General features: G+C 40.1%; 2 protein-coding genes across 2 annotated transcripts; one reads left to right on the forward strand and one right to left on the reverse strand.

Moving 5' to 3' along the window:
* The first annotated feature begins 1,031 nt into the window (after nt 1–1,031).
* ccl44 (chemokine (C-C motif) ligand 44) lies at nt 1,032–4,226 on the forward strand. The gene is made up of 5 exons (XM_003439651.5): nt 1,032–1,193; nt 2,003–2,132; nt 2,816–2,963; nt 3,082–3,162; nt 3,279–4,226. The coding sequence occupies exons 1-4, from the start codon at nt 1,130–1,132 to the stop codon at nt 3,118–3,120; spliced, it is 381 nt and encodes a 126-aa protein (XP_003439699.1). The 5' UTR covers nt 1,032–1,129; the 3' UTR covers nt 3,121–3,162; nt 3,279–4,226.
* Nucleotides 4,227–6,901: 2,675 nt separating this feature from the next.
* Nucleotides 6,902–15,160, reverse strand: slc1a6 (solute carrier family 1 member 6). The gene is made up of 11 exons (XM_003439849.5): nt 15,006–15,160; nt 11,522–11,788; nt 11,303–11,440; nt 10,894–11,101; nt 10,123–10,165; nt 9,790–9,918; nt 9,499–9,683; nt 9,115–9,348; nt 8,766–8,960; nt 7,351–7,485; nt 6,902–7,100 (listed from the first exon to the last, which is right to left on the reverse strand). The coding sequence occupies exons 1-11, from the start codon at nt 15,010–15,012 to the stop codon at nt 6,902–6,904; spliced, it is 1,740 nt and encodes a 579-aa protein (XP_003439897.2). The 5' UTR covers nt 15,013–15,160.
* Nucleotides 15,161–17,138: the final 1,978 nt, after the last annotated feature.

Consider the following 17,138-nt stretch of genomic DNA (forward strand, 5'->3'; position numbering starts at 1 on the left):
GACCAAGGGGTCCTTAAAAACAAACAAAGGTGCTAACCCTTTGTTTACTTTTTTATATGACTGCTTACAGCGGTGCATCATTAGCATAGAAACGTAACGTTAACATGAAAATTAACAGTGTAAGAGGCCAAAGAGCTCAAAATGAGCAGATAAAGGGATATTAAGCATGTTAAATGAGAAAACTTTATTCTTTTATGTAGCAGTTTAAGCCTTTAAAGCCTGAACCATCAAATATCATATTTTTTTTGTGTTTAATGAACCTTCTGATGGCAAAAAAGTAATAAGATATTTGTATCAGATTTGGTACATCAGACATTTTTTTGCATTTCAGTTTTTTGAAGGGAAAAAAATCACACTGATGATATCTGAATAACTCACAAAAACTTGGCTTTAAAGAGTTAAAGGAGCATAAAATGTATCTAAAAAGCATTTAAGAATAAAAAATAGATTTCATAAATCTGTCTCAGACTTTTTGATCTATTGTAAAATGTTACATGAATAACATTTTTTACCATTTAAAATTACAACTGAAACAGACATTTTTATAGCAATCACTCATATTAACATCAGGATAAAGATATACTAAAGAAGGCAGACAGAAAACTCTGTGGTAAGAATGATCCAGATAAGGTTCAGATACTGCCGCTTCTTCTACAGCTCGTACAGCTGCAAACCATTTTACATTCAGTTTGTTATTTGGAAATGAAAAAAAGCCAAATAACTGGATTTATCATGGGAATTAATATAAATGCTGCATGATGAATACTTCTTGATAACTCGCATTTTATCTATTTTGGTTCTCAATGAAGTAATTTAACACCCTAAATGAAATAAATCAGTCCCGGCATCTTGAGTGAGGAGACTGAAAGGGAGAAATGAGGGAGATGCGAGATGAATGTGAAAGAAAAAGGAGGAGGGAGTTAGTTGAGCATAAGAATGAAAATGGATAAACAGACGGTGGGAGGGAAAGACAGTAAGACAAAAAAAGAGAGGTGGTAAAAGTGAGTGAGTGAGAGATGGGCAGGGAGGTATAAAGAGAGGGAGGGAGTAGTATAAGAGAGGCAGCCATAGAGGGAGAGGTGACAGAGTAGATTATCCTCCTCTCCTCTCCTCCTCTGCCAGCCTCATCATGTTCATGCTGCAGATGTTGACTGTTATCTCTCTGACTGTTATCCTCTTGGCATCTGTAGAAGGTAGGACATAACCATACTTTCTATGTGTGTGTGTGCTGCATGGCTTACATGCACCCTGCAGGTGGACACTCTAGCATAGACGGTGATGGCGAAGACAGAAAAGGAAAGAAGAGGGAAAGAGGAATAGCAGCAGCAGGGAGGGAGGCATGGATGTAAACAGAGGAGCAGAAATCACACACACACATGGAGAAAAGACAGCAACTGTGTCAGGGCTCAGTCCGCGTGATCGTGCAGTCAAAGCGCTGGAAGTGCACTGATGTGGCTGAGGATGGCTTCAAAATCATTTGTGGCATAACAAAGCAGCACTGTCCTATTTTGCTCCTGCTGCCTCACATCACACTTTCAGTTGTTTACAGATTTGGATGGCATTCCTTACACACAAACACCTCGCTTTTTCTACCACTTTCTCCCGTTTCACTGGCATGCTCGTATGTTTCTCAGCACAATGGGATGCCATTGTAATTCCTCTGGCATTCGAGTGTGTGTCCATATGTGACTCTGCATATATGTGGGGCATGTGCAAAATACTCTGCTTCGGTCTTTGCTAATATCAGAACAGGGACTTGACAGTGCTGAAAAACTATAAATACGAACGCTCAGATTTAGGGTCTGATAATCTGCAATAATTTCTATTATTTGAAACTTTTCTGCCTTGCATGATGCTGCATTAGCATCCCGTTTTCACTAAAAAGTAATTAAATGTGAAATCTATTCAAAGATGTGAAACACCTGAAAGTTCAGCATCATTCTGGCAGTCTGCTTTTGTTTCATTGACTCATTTGTCTTCCTTTGTGCGTGTTATTTCCTAGCCATAGGTGTGCAGATGAAGAACGATGTCCAGTGCTGCATGCTATACTCCCACGGCAAGGTGCGTACCAAAGATGTGTTGCGGTTTGAGGTGCAGACCGAGGGGCCCGACTGCAGTATACAAGCCATCATGCAAGTATTTCAACTATCCACTCCTGGAGCTAAAGAGCACACAGCAATCTGCAGGAATGGAAAATATGCCTCTCGTTAGAGGAGGGCAGAGCTTGGGCTGAGAGGCATTGTCATCTTTCCAGGTCATGTTGTTATGGCAGGGCTTAGAGCTGTAATTGCCAGGGAAGTGAAAAAGGAAATATGTGGGAATAACAAGCCATCTGAAAATACCTTCCGAGCCAGCTGAGCCCTGCTGCAGTCAGTCAGTCAGTCAGAACAGCAGGGTTTAGTTAAGTAAACTACATTGTGATACCTATTGTTTCCAGCAGGTCAGGGAAATCTGATGAAGCTCGGGAATGAAGAGCTTGCTTTTTCATGTGGCCCAGTTAACAAAAGCACTGAATTCTCATCCGTTGGATACAAGACATTCTTTTCGTTACCTGTTTTAGTTTGATCGCAATTTGTTCTTCGTTATACTGGGGGGGGGATACAAAATTCCCTCTTTATCATCTTATAGTATATAAATATTAATTTTAATTTGGGCTATAGCTGGCAAATACCTTTGTAGATCTCAACATGATCTTCTCCTTCTGACAGCAGCACATTCAAATCGGCATGTTTCCAGCCTTTGTCTTGAGTCTTCAGCACATCCTTGTACTGTCATCCTGCAACTTCTGCACATAATTTGCATTTGTCTTTCAAAGACTGTACACGAAGAAGGCGGTGAAGTGTGCAGACCCCAGAGACCGAAAGGTAAAGAGGTTGCTAAGAAAGCTCATCCAGAGACAGAGAGACAAGGCCCGCCGAACCAAATGGTTCCTTTCTGACGACAACCTTCCTGTCATGTCAGAGGTGAGACACAATTTGTTACACGGCTACTTTACTGTATTCTACACCTGAGATGTAATAAAGGCAGCTTGATGAAGTGAAACTGAGGAGTGTTGCAAAGTCATAATTTCCATGTCTTCAGGTCAAGAAGGACCACTGGGTGGTTCTCAGTGTGGAGTGATGGAGCGATGGAGGAAATATGGAGGAAAAGTTGTAGTCATAAGTAAGGCTCTTTTTCGTATGTTATTACTCATGCAAACTTGGTATGAAGGCTATATGTAAAGTAAATCTCTGAAAGTCTCATCTGGGATTTTGTGCTGTCTTCCTGTGTTTCTGCAGGCCAAGTAAACTTTCAGCAGCTTGTCATCTTTACATGGCAAAGCTCGCTGACTCTCCAATCATCGTGTCTCTCTCTCTATCTACACTATCCGTCTCCCTGGGACTGGACCTGGGCAGCAATACATATTTAGATATTTAAGAATGAACTCTGCTTGAAATATTCCCAGTATGTGGCTGGAACATTCTCAACAAAGGGGGTGTTATTTGTAAGATATGTTGCAAAGATTTTTTTTTAAATGGCTTATACTGTTATTTGCCAGAGACTGCCTGAAAGTGTCTCCCTCTATAAAAAAGCATAACCACTCCTGGCTGATGTGAAATCAGTGAAACAGATGTAATGAAATGAGCAGTGATATGAATATTGTATATCACCAAGATACTCTTATGGTTATTTGTGACTTGTATACCTTAAATGTGTAATGACACTTCATACAGTAAAGTAGATGGGGTTTGGTTACGGTACACTGAGCGTGCAGAATATTGAGATAACATGTCTCCAGTGGTATGGTTTACAACTCCTTTTTCAGGCTATATTTGACTGTTTATAAAAAAAAATCACAGTTGACTCAGAGTGAATGTTTCACCTGGATGCAACCGTCACTGTCCTATAACTCAAGAGCAAATGTTCCTAATATTTTGTCCATTTTGTATATTGCGTGTTTGTAAAGTCCTGTATGAAATGTGACTCTAACACTAGGCCCTCAGGCATCAGCGACAGATTTAAGTATCTATTTGGAGTTTACATTTCTACGTTTCCACGATAGTTTGTCACTAAACTATGCCAAAGTGTTCGTGATTCAGTTCGCCACATGGCCAGGCTGTTAAACTTAGAGGGCTCGACTGTGTGCGAAACACACAAGCATTGCATCGTAGGAGAATGCACTATATGTTAAAACACAGTATCTCGAGTGAACAATTTTATAAATAAATCTGAAATAATAACTAGAAGGGCTGCAGCGGGTTTTTTTTTTCAATCTTGAGATGTTAGCGCATCACTTTCTACAGCGTGCTACTGATGTAGCTCAAAGTCAAACAAAAAAGAGTGAAATCTCTCACAACTGCTGGACAATTAAACATCTGCACAGACATTCACTTTTATTTATATAGCATCAAGTGCTTCAAAGGTAAAGACCCTACAGTAATACAGAGAAAACCCAACAATCAAATGACTCCCTATGAACCAGTACTAAGTGACAGAGGGAAGGAAAAACTCCCCTTTTAAAGGAACAAACCTCCACCAGAACCACTCTCAGGGAGTTGGGAGTGACTTTAGAGACAGGGCCATGTTCAGTGTTAGGGTGGTGCAATTATTGTACTTTTAATTCTGTTATTTTAAAGCTTTAATTATATATTGTTTTGCAGATAATATAGATAACTAGAGTAACAGAAGTAATTATAAACAGCTACAACATTAAAGCTACAGCAAGTCGTTTTTGAGGTTTTTTTAATTGAAAAAATTGATTATGATTGAAAAATGATAGAAAGACATGTATTGTGTAATTATATCTTCCAACAAATTGCATTTTCATAAACCTAGAATTAATCCATTAAATATAGAAGTTGGCAACAGTTTTAATTTGTGCCTGCACAAGTGTTAATTTTGCAGACCAATAACTTTTGTCATAGTTTTTGCCCTCATATTGACTCATATTGGACTCCTTTAACAAAGTTTTACAGCCTCCTCCAGAGTGAAATAACATGGACGCATATTGACAGCTGAGGTAAACAGTGGACTGAAACCCTACAGTCACTACATATCAACAGGAGCCACAGTAGGTAGGACTGTACACTGGGGATCGCTAAGGAAACAGAATTCATTTGACTGCAATCTGCAATCTACTGACACCTAGTGGTGAGATTTTACACAATTTAACTTTAAAGTAAGATAATAATGAATTGCTGTGTCATCATGTTTATGACTCTGAAAGGTCAATATGCATAATGAGAATGTTTATTTTAGCTACTTTAGATATATATATACTTATATATATACTTTTATACAACTTGTCCTATATTAAACTACGTAAGTGGTGCTGTTATCATTTTTACTAAAGAAAAAGTGTAAATTATGTGTTGTGTTTTATAAACAATTTTCTAAACTGATTTTATTTCTGATTAAATAATCTGGTTTCCCTCTCACATCCAGTAGTGACATATCTGTAGTGCTTACAGCAGCACAGCCTGGGTTAACTTAACTATTAGCTTTTATATAAAAGGATTTCAGACTTAGATGAAATGTTCGTAATAAAAAAAAAGAATTCACCTCATCCATATGTGAAACTTGTTTTTTTTATATAACATTTGATCCACTATTTTCTCTAAGAGAGCAGCTGAGAGTGTCTGGAGAAGAGAATATCTTCCACAAGGGGTAGCCACAATCACAATAATGAGAATCACAGTTCATTTCAGTTCCTGAGACATTTATTTATCACGTTTTTCACACGCTGTCCATCAACATGTTGAGCTGCTCCTTCATCAGAGATAACAGTTCTATTAAAATAACTTAAAGCAACAAAACTCTAACCTGCAAACAAAAACTCGAGACCTTTTAATGGGTATGAACTGGTACAAAATCAGACACGTGTATTCACAGCAACACTTTTATAATTATGCACAACACTGAAACAACTGTGTAGGTTCTCAAAAGTATTCACAAAGTTTCTTCACTGCACTTTTTCACAAAACCATCAACTGTAAAGTAACCAGCAACATTTCAATCAAAATATACCAAAAATCCAATTACATGTTGAGTAGATAATAACATATAATGCAGAAAACACAGAGCGATTGGTGTAATAGTGTACTAATGTTTAAAAACACTGTTGCCACCAACAGGAGGAAAAACGAAACACAGAATATGAACACCTTCAGTATTTCTGTGAAATTACTCCTTTATCATTTGCAGTACTGTGCCCACATAGCACCAGATAAATACAAGAAATACACACTAATATCCATAAGAAAGCACTGAGGGGGGGAAACAGTCTATAAATTCATTTAAAATATATCAACTAAATAAAACAAAGGAGTAAAAGTTTTCTTTTTCACTTGTATCCAGTGTTTAACAGTCACAGTTTTACGAATAAATCGTGTAAGCAAACTTAAAAGAGGAAGGAAACAATACTGCTGCTCGTGTATTTACATCCAGCTTTATTTTTGTGTAGTGCTGTGGAAATCCCACATCTAAGTCCTATTAGAGGTAGTCATTATTAGAATGACAAAAATGGGTGTTTGCAATGGACAATGTTTAGTCATGCAGGAGAATGGGGCAAAGTCTAAAGAATAAATTCACAAGACTGAAAAAATAAGCTGGTTCACATTATGAATGGTGTAGTTTCTCTAATAATACTGTGTTTTCAAGCTTGAAAGTGAGATTATTTGATGGCTTTGAACTGTATTTCAACAAAAAAAAAAAATCACAGTATGCCTCTAAACAACACATGAACATTAGTTTCTGTCGTCAAGCTGCCCCAGGACAGGCGTCACTGTGTCGTATTTCCCAGAGAAGCTTTAGTATTTGAGGGAAAGATGTGAACCTCAAGCATTGGCTTATCATGTTCTCCATCACTGCATCATGCTAATGCTTCTGTATGTTCACCCCCTTTCATGTGCTTCCCTCGCCTTCACATTGTGGTCTCGCTGTTGAGATGATTGACTATGTCATTGTCCTGGCAAATGAGCTGATAGGGTTTCTCGTTCTCCTCGATTACACAGTTGCGCACCTCGGCGTCCTGATTCTGCAGCTCTTTGCGGGAAAGGTGCTCCACGATGCCCGCCCCAAGGGAGTCGCCGAGAACATTCGTGGTAGTACGCAAACGGTCCCTGGAGTCACGAGAGAGAGAGAATAAGTGAGAAAGACTAAAAAATGACTGCATATATAAGTGGAAGAAAATGGATGGATGGATGGATGCTATGAAAACAGCTGCAGGCTCTCTTCTCCATCACTCTGCATTATGCATCGATAACCTTTGTAGTTGTGGGACCTCTGGGCTCTCTGAAGCTTTACAATGACATTTAAGCTGGCACAATCCCAGACCAATCCCCATCAAGCTGACATTTAGTGGGAACTCACAGGAACCAATCCACAGCGATGATCAGCGTTATGTCCTCCGTGGGCAGTCCCACCGATGTCAATACAATCACCATGGTAACCAGGCCAGCCTGAGGAATGCCTGCTGCTCCGATGCTGGCAGCCGTTGCTGTGATACTGAGTGGGCGGTGGGAGGGATGGAGAGGCGAGTGAATGCATTTAATAAAAGGAAACAAACAAACAGCACATGTGCACTGCTGGTGGGTGTAGTAGAGTGTGATAAAAGCGCACGAGGAATACTGTCACTACCATATGTTCTATAAAATGTATTACACATTTTTGTCTAATAATAATAATAATATCAGAAAAACACTTTTAATATATGTTTACATGTCTATTACCCTCTCATTTCCTTATCTGGTCATAAAAAGTCTGATCAGGTGCACGGCGGAATAAAATAATCTGCAATTCCAGATACATAAGAATGGTCAGTAACATTAACACTCATAATTACTGGGCTGCATAAGAAAGAGGAGTGTAAGCTGGAGCAAATCACTACCTCACGCTTTTACCTTGTTCTGTATTTGTGTATGTGTTGTATATAAGGGACAGCATGGAAGTGCCAGAAACTGCAGTTCCTTAAATGGCCACTAGAGGCTTGATACAAAATATTTCCATAGGCTACTATGTTAAAATGACCAACTTAGCAGCAGAATTAAGCATGTTTACACACATAGTCTGTAGATTAGCACCTCCTTTGTAAACATCGTATGGATATTCTTGCATACCTGTTATAATTTTCTTTTTTTTTTGTATTGAAGCTAAATACTCTGCAGTTTCAAGTGACTGAACTCGATCTAAAGACTTTATTTTCTCAATTTGCTGAGTGAACTTTGAGTATTTTATTTGTAATAGTGTGGCAGATTACACCGGATCCCTGATTTGATCCCAGGGGCAGACACAAAGCCCTTGGTGGGTTACAGTAGGAAGGCAATCCTCAGTAAATATCTGCTAGTTTAAATATACAGAGCTGCCCGTTATGGCAACCTCTCTTGAAAAATGGAACAGCCAAAAAGTAGTAGCAGGTATTTAAACCTACTGGCCACTTTATTAGATACACTTGCTCAATGGCTTTTTAAAGCAAGTATCTAATCGGCCAGTCACATGGCAGCAACTGTGTGGGTTTAGGAATGTAGAAATGGTCTACAGCAGCAACACACCACACATACCCATGCCACCTCTGACAGCTAAGAGCAGGAAACTGTGGCTACAAGTTGTAGCACCAAAATTGGACAATAGAAGATTGGAAAAATGTTGCCTGGTCTGATCAGTCTTAGTTTCTGCTGTGACAGTCAGATAGTAGAGACCATGATCATCCCTTTATGACCACAGTCTGCCCATCTTCTGGGAGGAAAGAGGGGGCTCAGGTGAGTACTAGTAAGCCAAAGTGCTGTTACCTGATGGTGAGAATCTGACCAAAGTTTAGCTCCATGCCATTGACTTGAGCAATAAAGATAGCTGCCACTGCCTCGTAGAGGGCGGTGCCATCCATGTTAATGGTGGCTCCAACGGGAAGGACAAAACGCGTCACTCGTTTATCCACGTGGTTGTTTTCTTCGAGGCAGCGGAAGGTGATGGGCAGGGTAGCAGAGCTTGAAGCACACAGGGTGAGACATGTTAGCATTACCATAAACACGAGCAGAGACTGGCCTTTAATGCTGCTAAACACAAAGGAAGTAATGCAGTGCTTCTTATGATGAGATTCAGATGAATGAATAACAATGTTTGATTTATGCAGAAGCTAACCTGGAGGAGGTTCCCAGAGCAGTGATCAGCGCCTGCAGCAGGCCGCCAATGAAGCTGTAAGGATTCTTCCTGGTTACCAGGAAATAAAGCATTGGCAGGACAAAGAGGCCATGGATGAGAAGACCCACGATGACCGACACAGTGTACATCCCCAGCTGACCACCCACTTCTGCCAGATCCTTCATCTCCACAATCTTCCCAGCAATCAGAAACAGGATACCGACTGGAGCATACCTGCAAGTTTGGAAACATTGTTTTACTATAATGATAATTTTATTGGGTTAGTTGCTTTTACAGACTACAGGGAGTATTTACTTCAGTTAAGTCTACTCAGAATCTTCATAGAATTTCTTCATATGTCATGGATGCTGGGTTTTTACTAACCAGATGATGACGGCCACCAGCCTCATGATGGCTTCATTCAGGCAGTCAAAGAACTCTCTAAGAGCCTGGCCCTGCTGTTTCATGTTGCCAATGACCAGACCGAAGCACATGGAAAACACCACCAGACCCAAAGCGTTTACTCCGCCCGAGGAGCCAGACACAGGGACGACCTCCTCCACCGTCTCCTGTGGTCGAAAACATTTTACACATAAATCAATACGCACTGTAGTTTTCTTTTTCATAGTGATTAAAGTATTGCACGTATACCTGAGGATGCTTGTAGACACCCACCTGTATGGTGTGCAGCACCGCGCTGAGGTTCGTGCTCAAGGCAGGATCGGTCACATTGAGCGAGTCGGTGAGGTTCAGGGTTACGGTCACATTTCTCGTGTGAACAGTCTTCTTGTACACTGTTTTATACTGCAACAGACATGAAATGTTTTTAAGGTAGTTACATAGCAATGCATGCAATTTAATAGAGATTAGGAAAATAAAACTATATGTTTATCAAATTTTTGTTGATCAAGATTTAGAGATAAAGGACACTTTGTTTCTTTAAATGAAATGAAATGTCCCATAATGAAGAATATATGAACCATGGCTGGGATGAAAACAAAGGCTTACCTGTATGAAGCAGGCTTCTACCAGATTAGGGGGAAACATGTTCCTAGAATAACAAAAGCAAAGATCAAATGAGCCACATATACATAAATAAATATGCCTAAAACCTAAATTATTTTAATAACCAGCAGGGGACGACTCCTGTGGTAGTCTATGGGAAAACAGCACTCAGTTGCTTCACTCTCTGACCTCAGTAAACGCTTTCCTGATAACTTTATGGGCTCAGTCCAAGTTTCAGGTCTCACTGAAAATAAGATTGAGTCATTTTTGTAAATTACTGTCATTCTAAAAGTCAGAAAGATGCTTGTGATGTGTCTGTGGTTTCTCAGTTTCTCCTTTCTTTTGTGTAGTTGCAAATCCTCAAACTTCACTAACTGATAGGTGACATCATGGTGGCTGTGCCCATCGTTTACACTGTCTGTGGCTAAGTATAGCTCTGCAGCCATTTAGCATCGTTCAGAACAAATAAGGGAAACAATGGAAAGAGCCTGACTCCATCCAACTGTAATGTCTGCCATCCAAACATGTTAGGTTACAGCTTGTACCTTATAAAGACAGAGGTGTGAACATCATTTGGCGTTTTGGAAGTTATCCTAAGCTAAGTAATTTGATTACTGGCAGTAGCTTCATATATAACAGACAGATAAAAGAGTGGTATCAATCTTTTAATCCAACTCTTAACATTCTTGTTAGACTGCTCTCGAAATATGAACTGCGACTGTCTGTGGAAACACTGTGTAACCTAACACATGAGTCAAGTTTCTGAGTCGTTACCTGATGAGATCCAGAAAAGCATCAGTAGCCTGAACAGGTTCGATATTCCCACCGTTGGCCATGGGGCTGTCCCTGCTCCCTTTCCCCGGCTGGATGATGACGACGATGACGATGCCGATAAACACAGCAATCACCGTGGTCACCATGTAGTAGACCACTGCGTGCAAACCCATCTTACCAGATGCTTTACTGTCCAAGGAGGAAATGCCTGAGGCAGAGAACATTATTTTCTGAGTGGACTGATGAAGGTTTGAATTTGACGTTTAATTAATCATAGAAACAGCTTGCTGGTGAATACTGAAGACTACGATAGGATATCTGCTCTCATTTCAGGATCTAGACGGTAATGTGCTGAAGCAGTGTGGGAAGATAAAACATATTTGCTTTTAAGTGCTCGTTAGAAGCTAACCTGTGATCAGACTGGAGACAATTAGAGGTAGCACCAGCATCTTCAGCATTCTCATTAGGAGCTCCCCAGGAAAGGAAAAGTACTTGATTTCCCTCAGGGACAGATTGTAGGGGCGTAGAGCAAAGCCCAGGATTATACCTGGCAAATAAATAAACTAATATAAAAGCACAAAAAAACCAAGTGAAAAAAAAACTCCATTTGTTGTTCCTTTCCACTCACCCAGAGCCACGGCAGCGATGGTGAACAAAACAAACAAGTTCCTCTTCAGGAAACCCTTCACACTGGCCTTGCTGATGGAGCTCATCCTCTCCTTCATGCTGCTCACTCTCCTCTCCATGGCCCTGCGTAAGCGCCTCCTTAGGTCTACTCTGTCTGGTAGGGGTGGTTTTTCTGTGTCCTCGTTTAGGAAAAGGCTGGCACTGGTGGGGGGCTTCTCGTTCATAATAAGCTCCAGCACCTGGTCCAGGAGGCAGGTCTCGTGTGAAACTAAGAAAAAAATAATAAAAATTATTTGTTAAATGTGAAGTTTTTGTCATCGTCATTCACAGAATATCCACACACATCACATGTTGTTCAACGGGGTGAAAAAAACATAACAAACATACAAAAAATAGAAAACAGGATGAAACGGCTGCTGCTGTGTGAAAGACTGAAGCACCTGTTTAGGATTGCAAATCAAAACCTGACCTATCTGTAGCACAGTAATTAAAAAGCCTGAACCATGTAACCTATCACTGCCAACTGAGATGGAGAAGATTACCAAGCTGAAATAGTTTTTATGAATACACAGTTTTCTTTTTTAGTGTTCAGAGAATAAACATCCCCTTTTTTGTATAATTTGGTTCAGTTTAGTGGTAAAACAGTTGGTGGACAAAACATTAATTGGCCACAGTTTGGATTAATCTGTTCTTCAGCGTCTCACCGGCCACTTTGTTAGGTACACCTTCAACTTTAACTGTTCATTAATGCAAATAAACAAGTCATACAGCAGCACCTCAAAGCATTTAGGCATGTGGAAATGGTCAAAGGGGCGTGAGGAAATTCAAACTGAGCATCAGAATGGGGAAGAAATGGGAATCATGTGACTTCTGATGTGGCAAGGTTGTTGGTGCCAGATAGGCTGGTGTGAGTGTTTCAGAAACTGAGGTCTGCTGGGATTTTCCATCGCTAAAGTTTACGGAGAATGGTTTGAAAAAGAGAAATTGTCCAGTGAGCGGCAGTTCTCTGGGTGAAAATACCATGTAGAGGTCAGAGGTCAGAGGAGAATGTCCAGACTCGAGCTGATAGGATAGCAGAAATGACTCAAATAAGGACTCGTTATGCTCACATCAGTTTAATTTACTGTGCTCAACAATCACCAGATCTCACAAACAGAGCACCTTTGAAATGTCGTGGAGCAGCAGAGTCGCATCACAGGTGTGCAGGGCATAAATCTGCAGCAGCCATGTGATGCTATATGACAATATGAACCAAAATCTGCAAGGAATGTTTCCAGCATCTTGTTAAATCTATGGCATGAAGAACTAACTAGCAAGTTATTCCTAACAAATATATGTATGAGCACTTCTGTATGACCTCATAGTGTACAACAGCAATAGCCTGTTTACCTAATTTGTCAAAAAACAATAAAGACACGTTGAAGAGCATGAACTCTAAAATACACACTGTCACTTTGACAAAAGGCAGACTGCAAGCATAGTTCTGGTTTAGTAATTACAACCAAAGCTGGACTAGGTGCTGGTTTAGTCTTGAACCGAGTAAGCAAACGTGAGCTGTGTCTTTTTCAAGCCTTGCTTTGCTATTTTTTCTATGCTTAAAGCTATAAAATAGACTAAAACTTAACATGAATAACGAGCTTTTGCAGTCTTACCGTGTTTCCCTTCCCTCTCGGTGTGTGTGTGTAACACGTGGACACTGCTCGCGCTTCCTCTTATCTAAGTAGGCTACATTGTTTCCTCTTAGCCAACCACTGCAAACAAACTTGAAATCCCACAGAGCGGGTAATAAACAGGCAGTGTCCTCATCTGCTTATCCTTCAAATCTACTATAATCACACTGACCTCACACAAAAATCATTTTTTCATTCTTCCCCAGAGACAAACACTTTATTTTGATCACCAAAATCTGAATCTACTCAAATAATTTTTCTAAGGTTTGCATCAATCTATACATCATCCACATGTTGTAAAAAAAGAAAAAAAAGTTAACCAGGCAAAGAGATGGCCGTCTTCTCAGTTCTCTCACAGCACAATTCAAACCTGCTGTTTATAAATGTCTGAACGAATGTGTAGCGCAGTCACAATGTTTTACTATCTGGAGGACTGGAGTGGACTGATAACCCCATTCTAGTGTGTGATGGATAAGAGTGGATGAAGCTGCCAGTTTCTACAGCGTTACACTAGAGTAGTAATGAAAACAAAATGTTCAGTCGTGAAGCTCAGTAAAGGCAAGACTAACGAAAAAGGAAGTCTCGAGGAAGGAAAGGCACTCTGGCAAAGGGCTGAACATAAAGGCAGTTCACAGGTTACTATATAACAGCAAAAGAAGTTTATGTATTACTACATAAATCTTGCGATGAACACAATTAAAGGATCAAAATGTTCCTTTCTGCCTCAATTCAAGTCAAGGGAGTGAGAGAGCAGATTGACCTTAAGCTGCACCACAAGAGCTAATTTTGTCAGGCTGGAGCTGACCAGAAACTTTCAGCTGCGAGTCAGCTTAATGTTTCTTTTTTTAAAACTGTGCTTCATTAGTATTCACATGCAAAACCTAATTCCCAAAATATCCAGATGTTGATCAGGCTGCAAATGAACAGAAAGACTGCAGAGTTTCTGTTTTAAGTCCCTGTTTCATTCACAGTTTCAGTAAAAAAGCTGCAGTTCCAGCTGCCTTAATTTTGTTTGACAAATAAACACTGAAACCTTAACTCAACAACCAGGAAATATACCATAATAAAAGGGGCATTAACCCCAGATAATCAGCAGGCATTTATTATAATGAAGAGATAATATTAAACTTTGAAATCCAAGTGGATACTGACTAACAATACATCTGTCAAAACACGTGAATTCATCGTGGATGTATGGCTGGTAAAAGTCATGAATACTAAACAGGAAACCCCCAGCATGTAAAAAAAAAATTAAAATTAGTCTGTGTTCCCATCTCAAGCTGTTATATATGCTTTATTATTATTATAGCTTATTATACAAGATAGTCTCAATCTGTGGTAGTTTGTGAAATACTCAAAACCTTTAATGCACTGATTGTCACCAAATACAAAAGACGACGTTTTGGGTTAAAAATGCAGATTTTTCCACCTCTTTTAAAGCTTTCTTGGTTGCCATGGTGAGGTCTCCCCACACTTTCTGCTTCTGACATGAAATACTTTGCTTCCTAATTAAATATATTACTTACAACGTTACTCTCACTCACACAAAAAAGGTGGAAATTCATGTCCATGAGCGCAAAACACAGATTGCCTGGTTATATTACAGTTGTCATATTTTGTAAACTACATTGATACTACTCGAAACCGATGAAACACGACAGCTTTCTTTAAAATCAGACCAGGTGCACGTCTTATTCTGTCGTGATTACAATCCCAGCAATTTCTCAGTGAAATTGAGAAATAAAGGCAGGTATTTTTCTCGTGATCACACAAATTAGCGATCGTAAAAAGCCTTTAAGCTGTCTGACTACTCACCACTCATGTTTTAGACTTTGAGTCAAACAGTCCAGTTAAAATCAGGTAACCGTCTGAGCTTCACCGCTGTGGACGAGAGGGTCAGGATGTCGCATGTGTGGACCTCCAGAGGTGAGTGGAGAGTTTGTCTCAGCTCGGCTTTCATAACAAGACAGACATGAAAGACCTCTCATATGGCCTGACCTTCTCATACCTACACACACACACAGCCAACATTTTGTGGCCTGTGACAAATCAAAGTCTGACAAATCTGCCTACGTTCCTAGTTTCTAATGGTCAGCACTCCACACAATAACCTTTCCATGTCAAACAGCATTGAGTAGAAAATGACACAGTGATGTACATGATAAAATGTCCAGATCACAGCGATTTAAAGGGGACTCTATTGATTTTTCCCATGAAAGTTGAGTTATTTCAAACTCTTCACAGCCCGAGACAATAAACTGTCAGTGTAGAACAACTTGTAGACAGGAAAGTCAACAATAAAGAAGCCGAATCTTCTCTTAACAGTAGCTGGATCCCCTTTTGGCTTCCGGACTGCTTTAATTCTTTGTGGCAGAGATTAAAGAAGATGCTGGAAACATTTCTCTGAGATCTCCATATTGACATGATAGCATCAAACAGCCACTGGAGATTTGTCTACTCCCACCACATCCCAAAAGTGGTCTGTTGGGCTGATATCTGGTGACTATGGAGGCCATTTGAGTACAGTGAAGTTCCCTTCTTATCTGTCGAGAGTCCCACCCAGTGTGGTCTTCTGTTGCTGTACTCCATCTGCTTCAGGGTTTAATGTGCTGTACATTCAAAGATGCTCATATGTACACCAACAACAAGTACCCCAATTTTTTTCTCTGTAAACTTAATGGTTATGAAGGAAAATCCCAGCAGAATATCAGTTTCTGAAATACTCAGACCAGCCTGTCTGCCACCAACAACCATGACACTTTCAGAGTCATCAGCAAGTCATCTTGACCATATCTACATGCCCAGTTGCTGCCATGTGATTGGATGATTAGATATTTGCATTAATGAGCAGTTGAACAGGTGAACCTAATAAAGTGAGCAGCCAAAATAACAAAAAAACCCATCTGCACTGCATATGTCTTTGTTTAATACAACCCGCTTTCTCTATTACAGCAAACAAGTTATGTTACCAGTCGAGAAAATACAACTTTAGTGCAAAAGTCTTTTGGATGCAAAGAAGCCAAAAGGGGGCAAACATGTGCCGATCCTTCAGGAAACAGAAATATAGAGCTTCTTTTCCACTCCACTACATCTTTGTTTCCAAATTATATGTTACAAATAGAGAACGGTGAGAATTAGTATAGCAGTATAGCAACAGGAGAAAATTCAATCCAATCAGACATACACATACATTCAAGCTTCACAGGCAAGAAATGTGTAGATAGATAGATGATAGATAGATGATAGATATTTACCCTGTTTCTGTTTTTAGATGTGCTGAGCTGTCATAGATCCTTCCTTCTTTCGGCTGTCCTCCTTCTAGTCGCTGCAAGACACAAATTAAAACTTGATACAATGTTGCTACAACTTTGAATCGGACGGTTTTATCTATGATGCCGACTGTAATTACAGATTAACTTGCTTGAAAAACGATTGGAAATAAATTCTCACACACCTCTTTCTGTCCAAGACGCTCCTCACACAGTCATGTAGATGCTTTCCTCTCCACTAAGCAGTCGATAATGAACAAGTGTCGCCCACCCACTGTATCCCCCCCCCTTTCATCTTTACTGTTAACTCCTATTTTACTGTGTGTCGGTTTCTGTTTTTGCGTGAAGCCTCCAGCCAACATGGGCACCTGGGAGGTCTGCGTGGGAGGAGGAGGTTAAGGACTCTTCGGGAGAGAAAAATAACGATGAAGATAAGCCGCCCGCTGCCCATTCAACAGCACCAGAGCTGTGCGAAATGCTTCATCGCAAATCAGTTATCTGGGTGGGTTTCATGATCATGTCACATGCGCTGGTGGATAACCGGTTTATGTGTTTAAAACAGCACAACAGATCCACAATAGATCTCACCGTGTAACTACACGGCACTTATTGCTATAACAACATGCATCTACTAGTTGGACTCCGGGGAGCTCGTGTATGTGTAACCCCGAGGACGATC

The sequence above is a fragment of the Oreochromis niloticus genome, linkage group LG23 (assembly GCF_001858045.2).
Source record: "Oreochromis niloticus isolate F11D_XX linkage group LG23, O_niloticus_UMD_NMBU, whole genome shotgun sequence".
Taxonomy (NCBI): Eukaryota; Metazoa; Chordata; class Actinopteri; order Cichliformes; family Cichlidae; genus Oreochromis; species Oreochromis niloticus.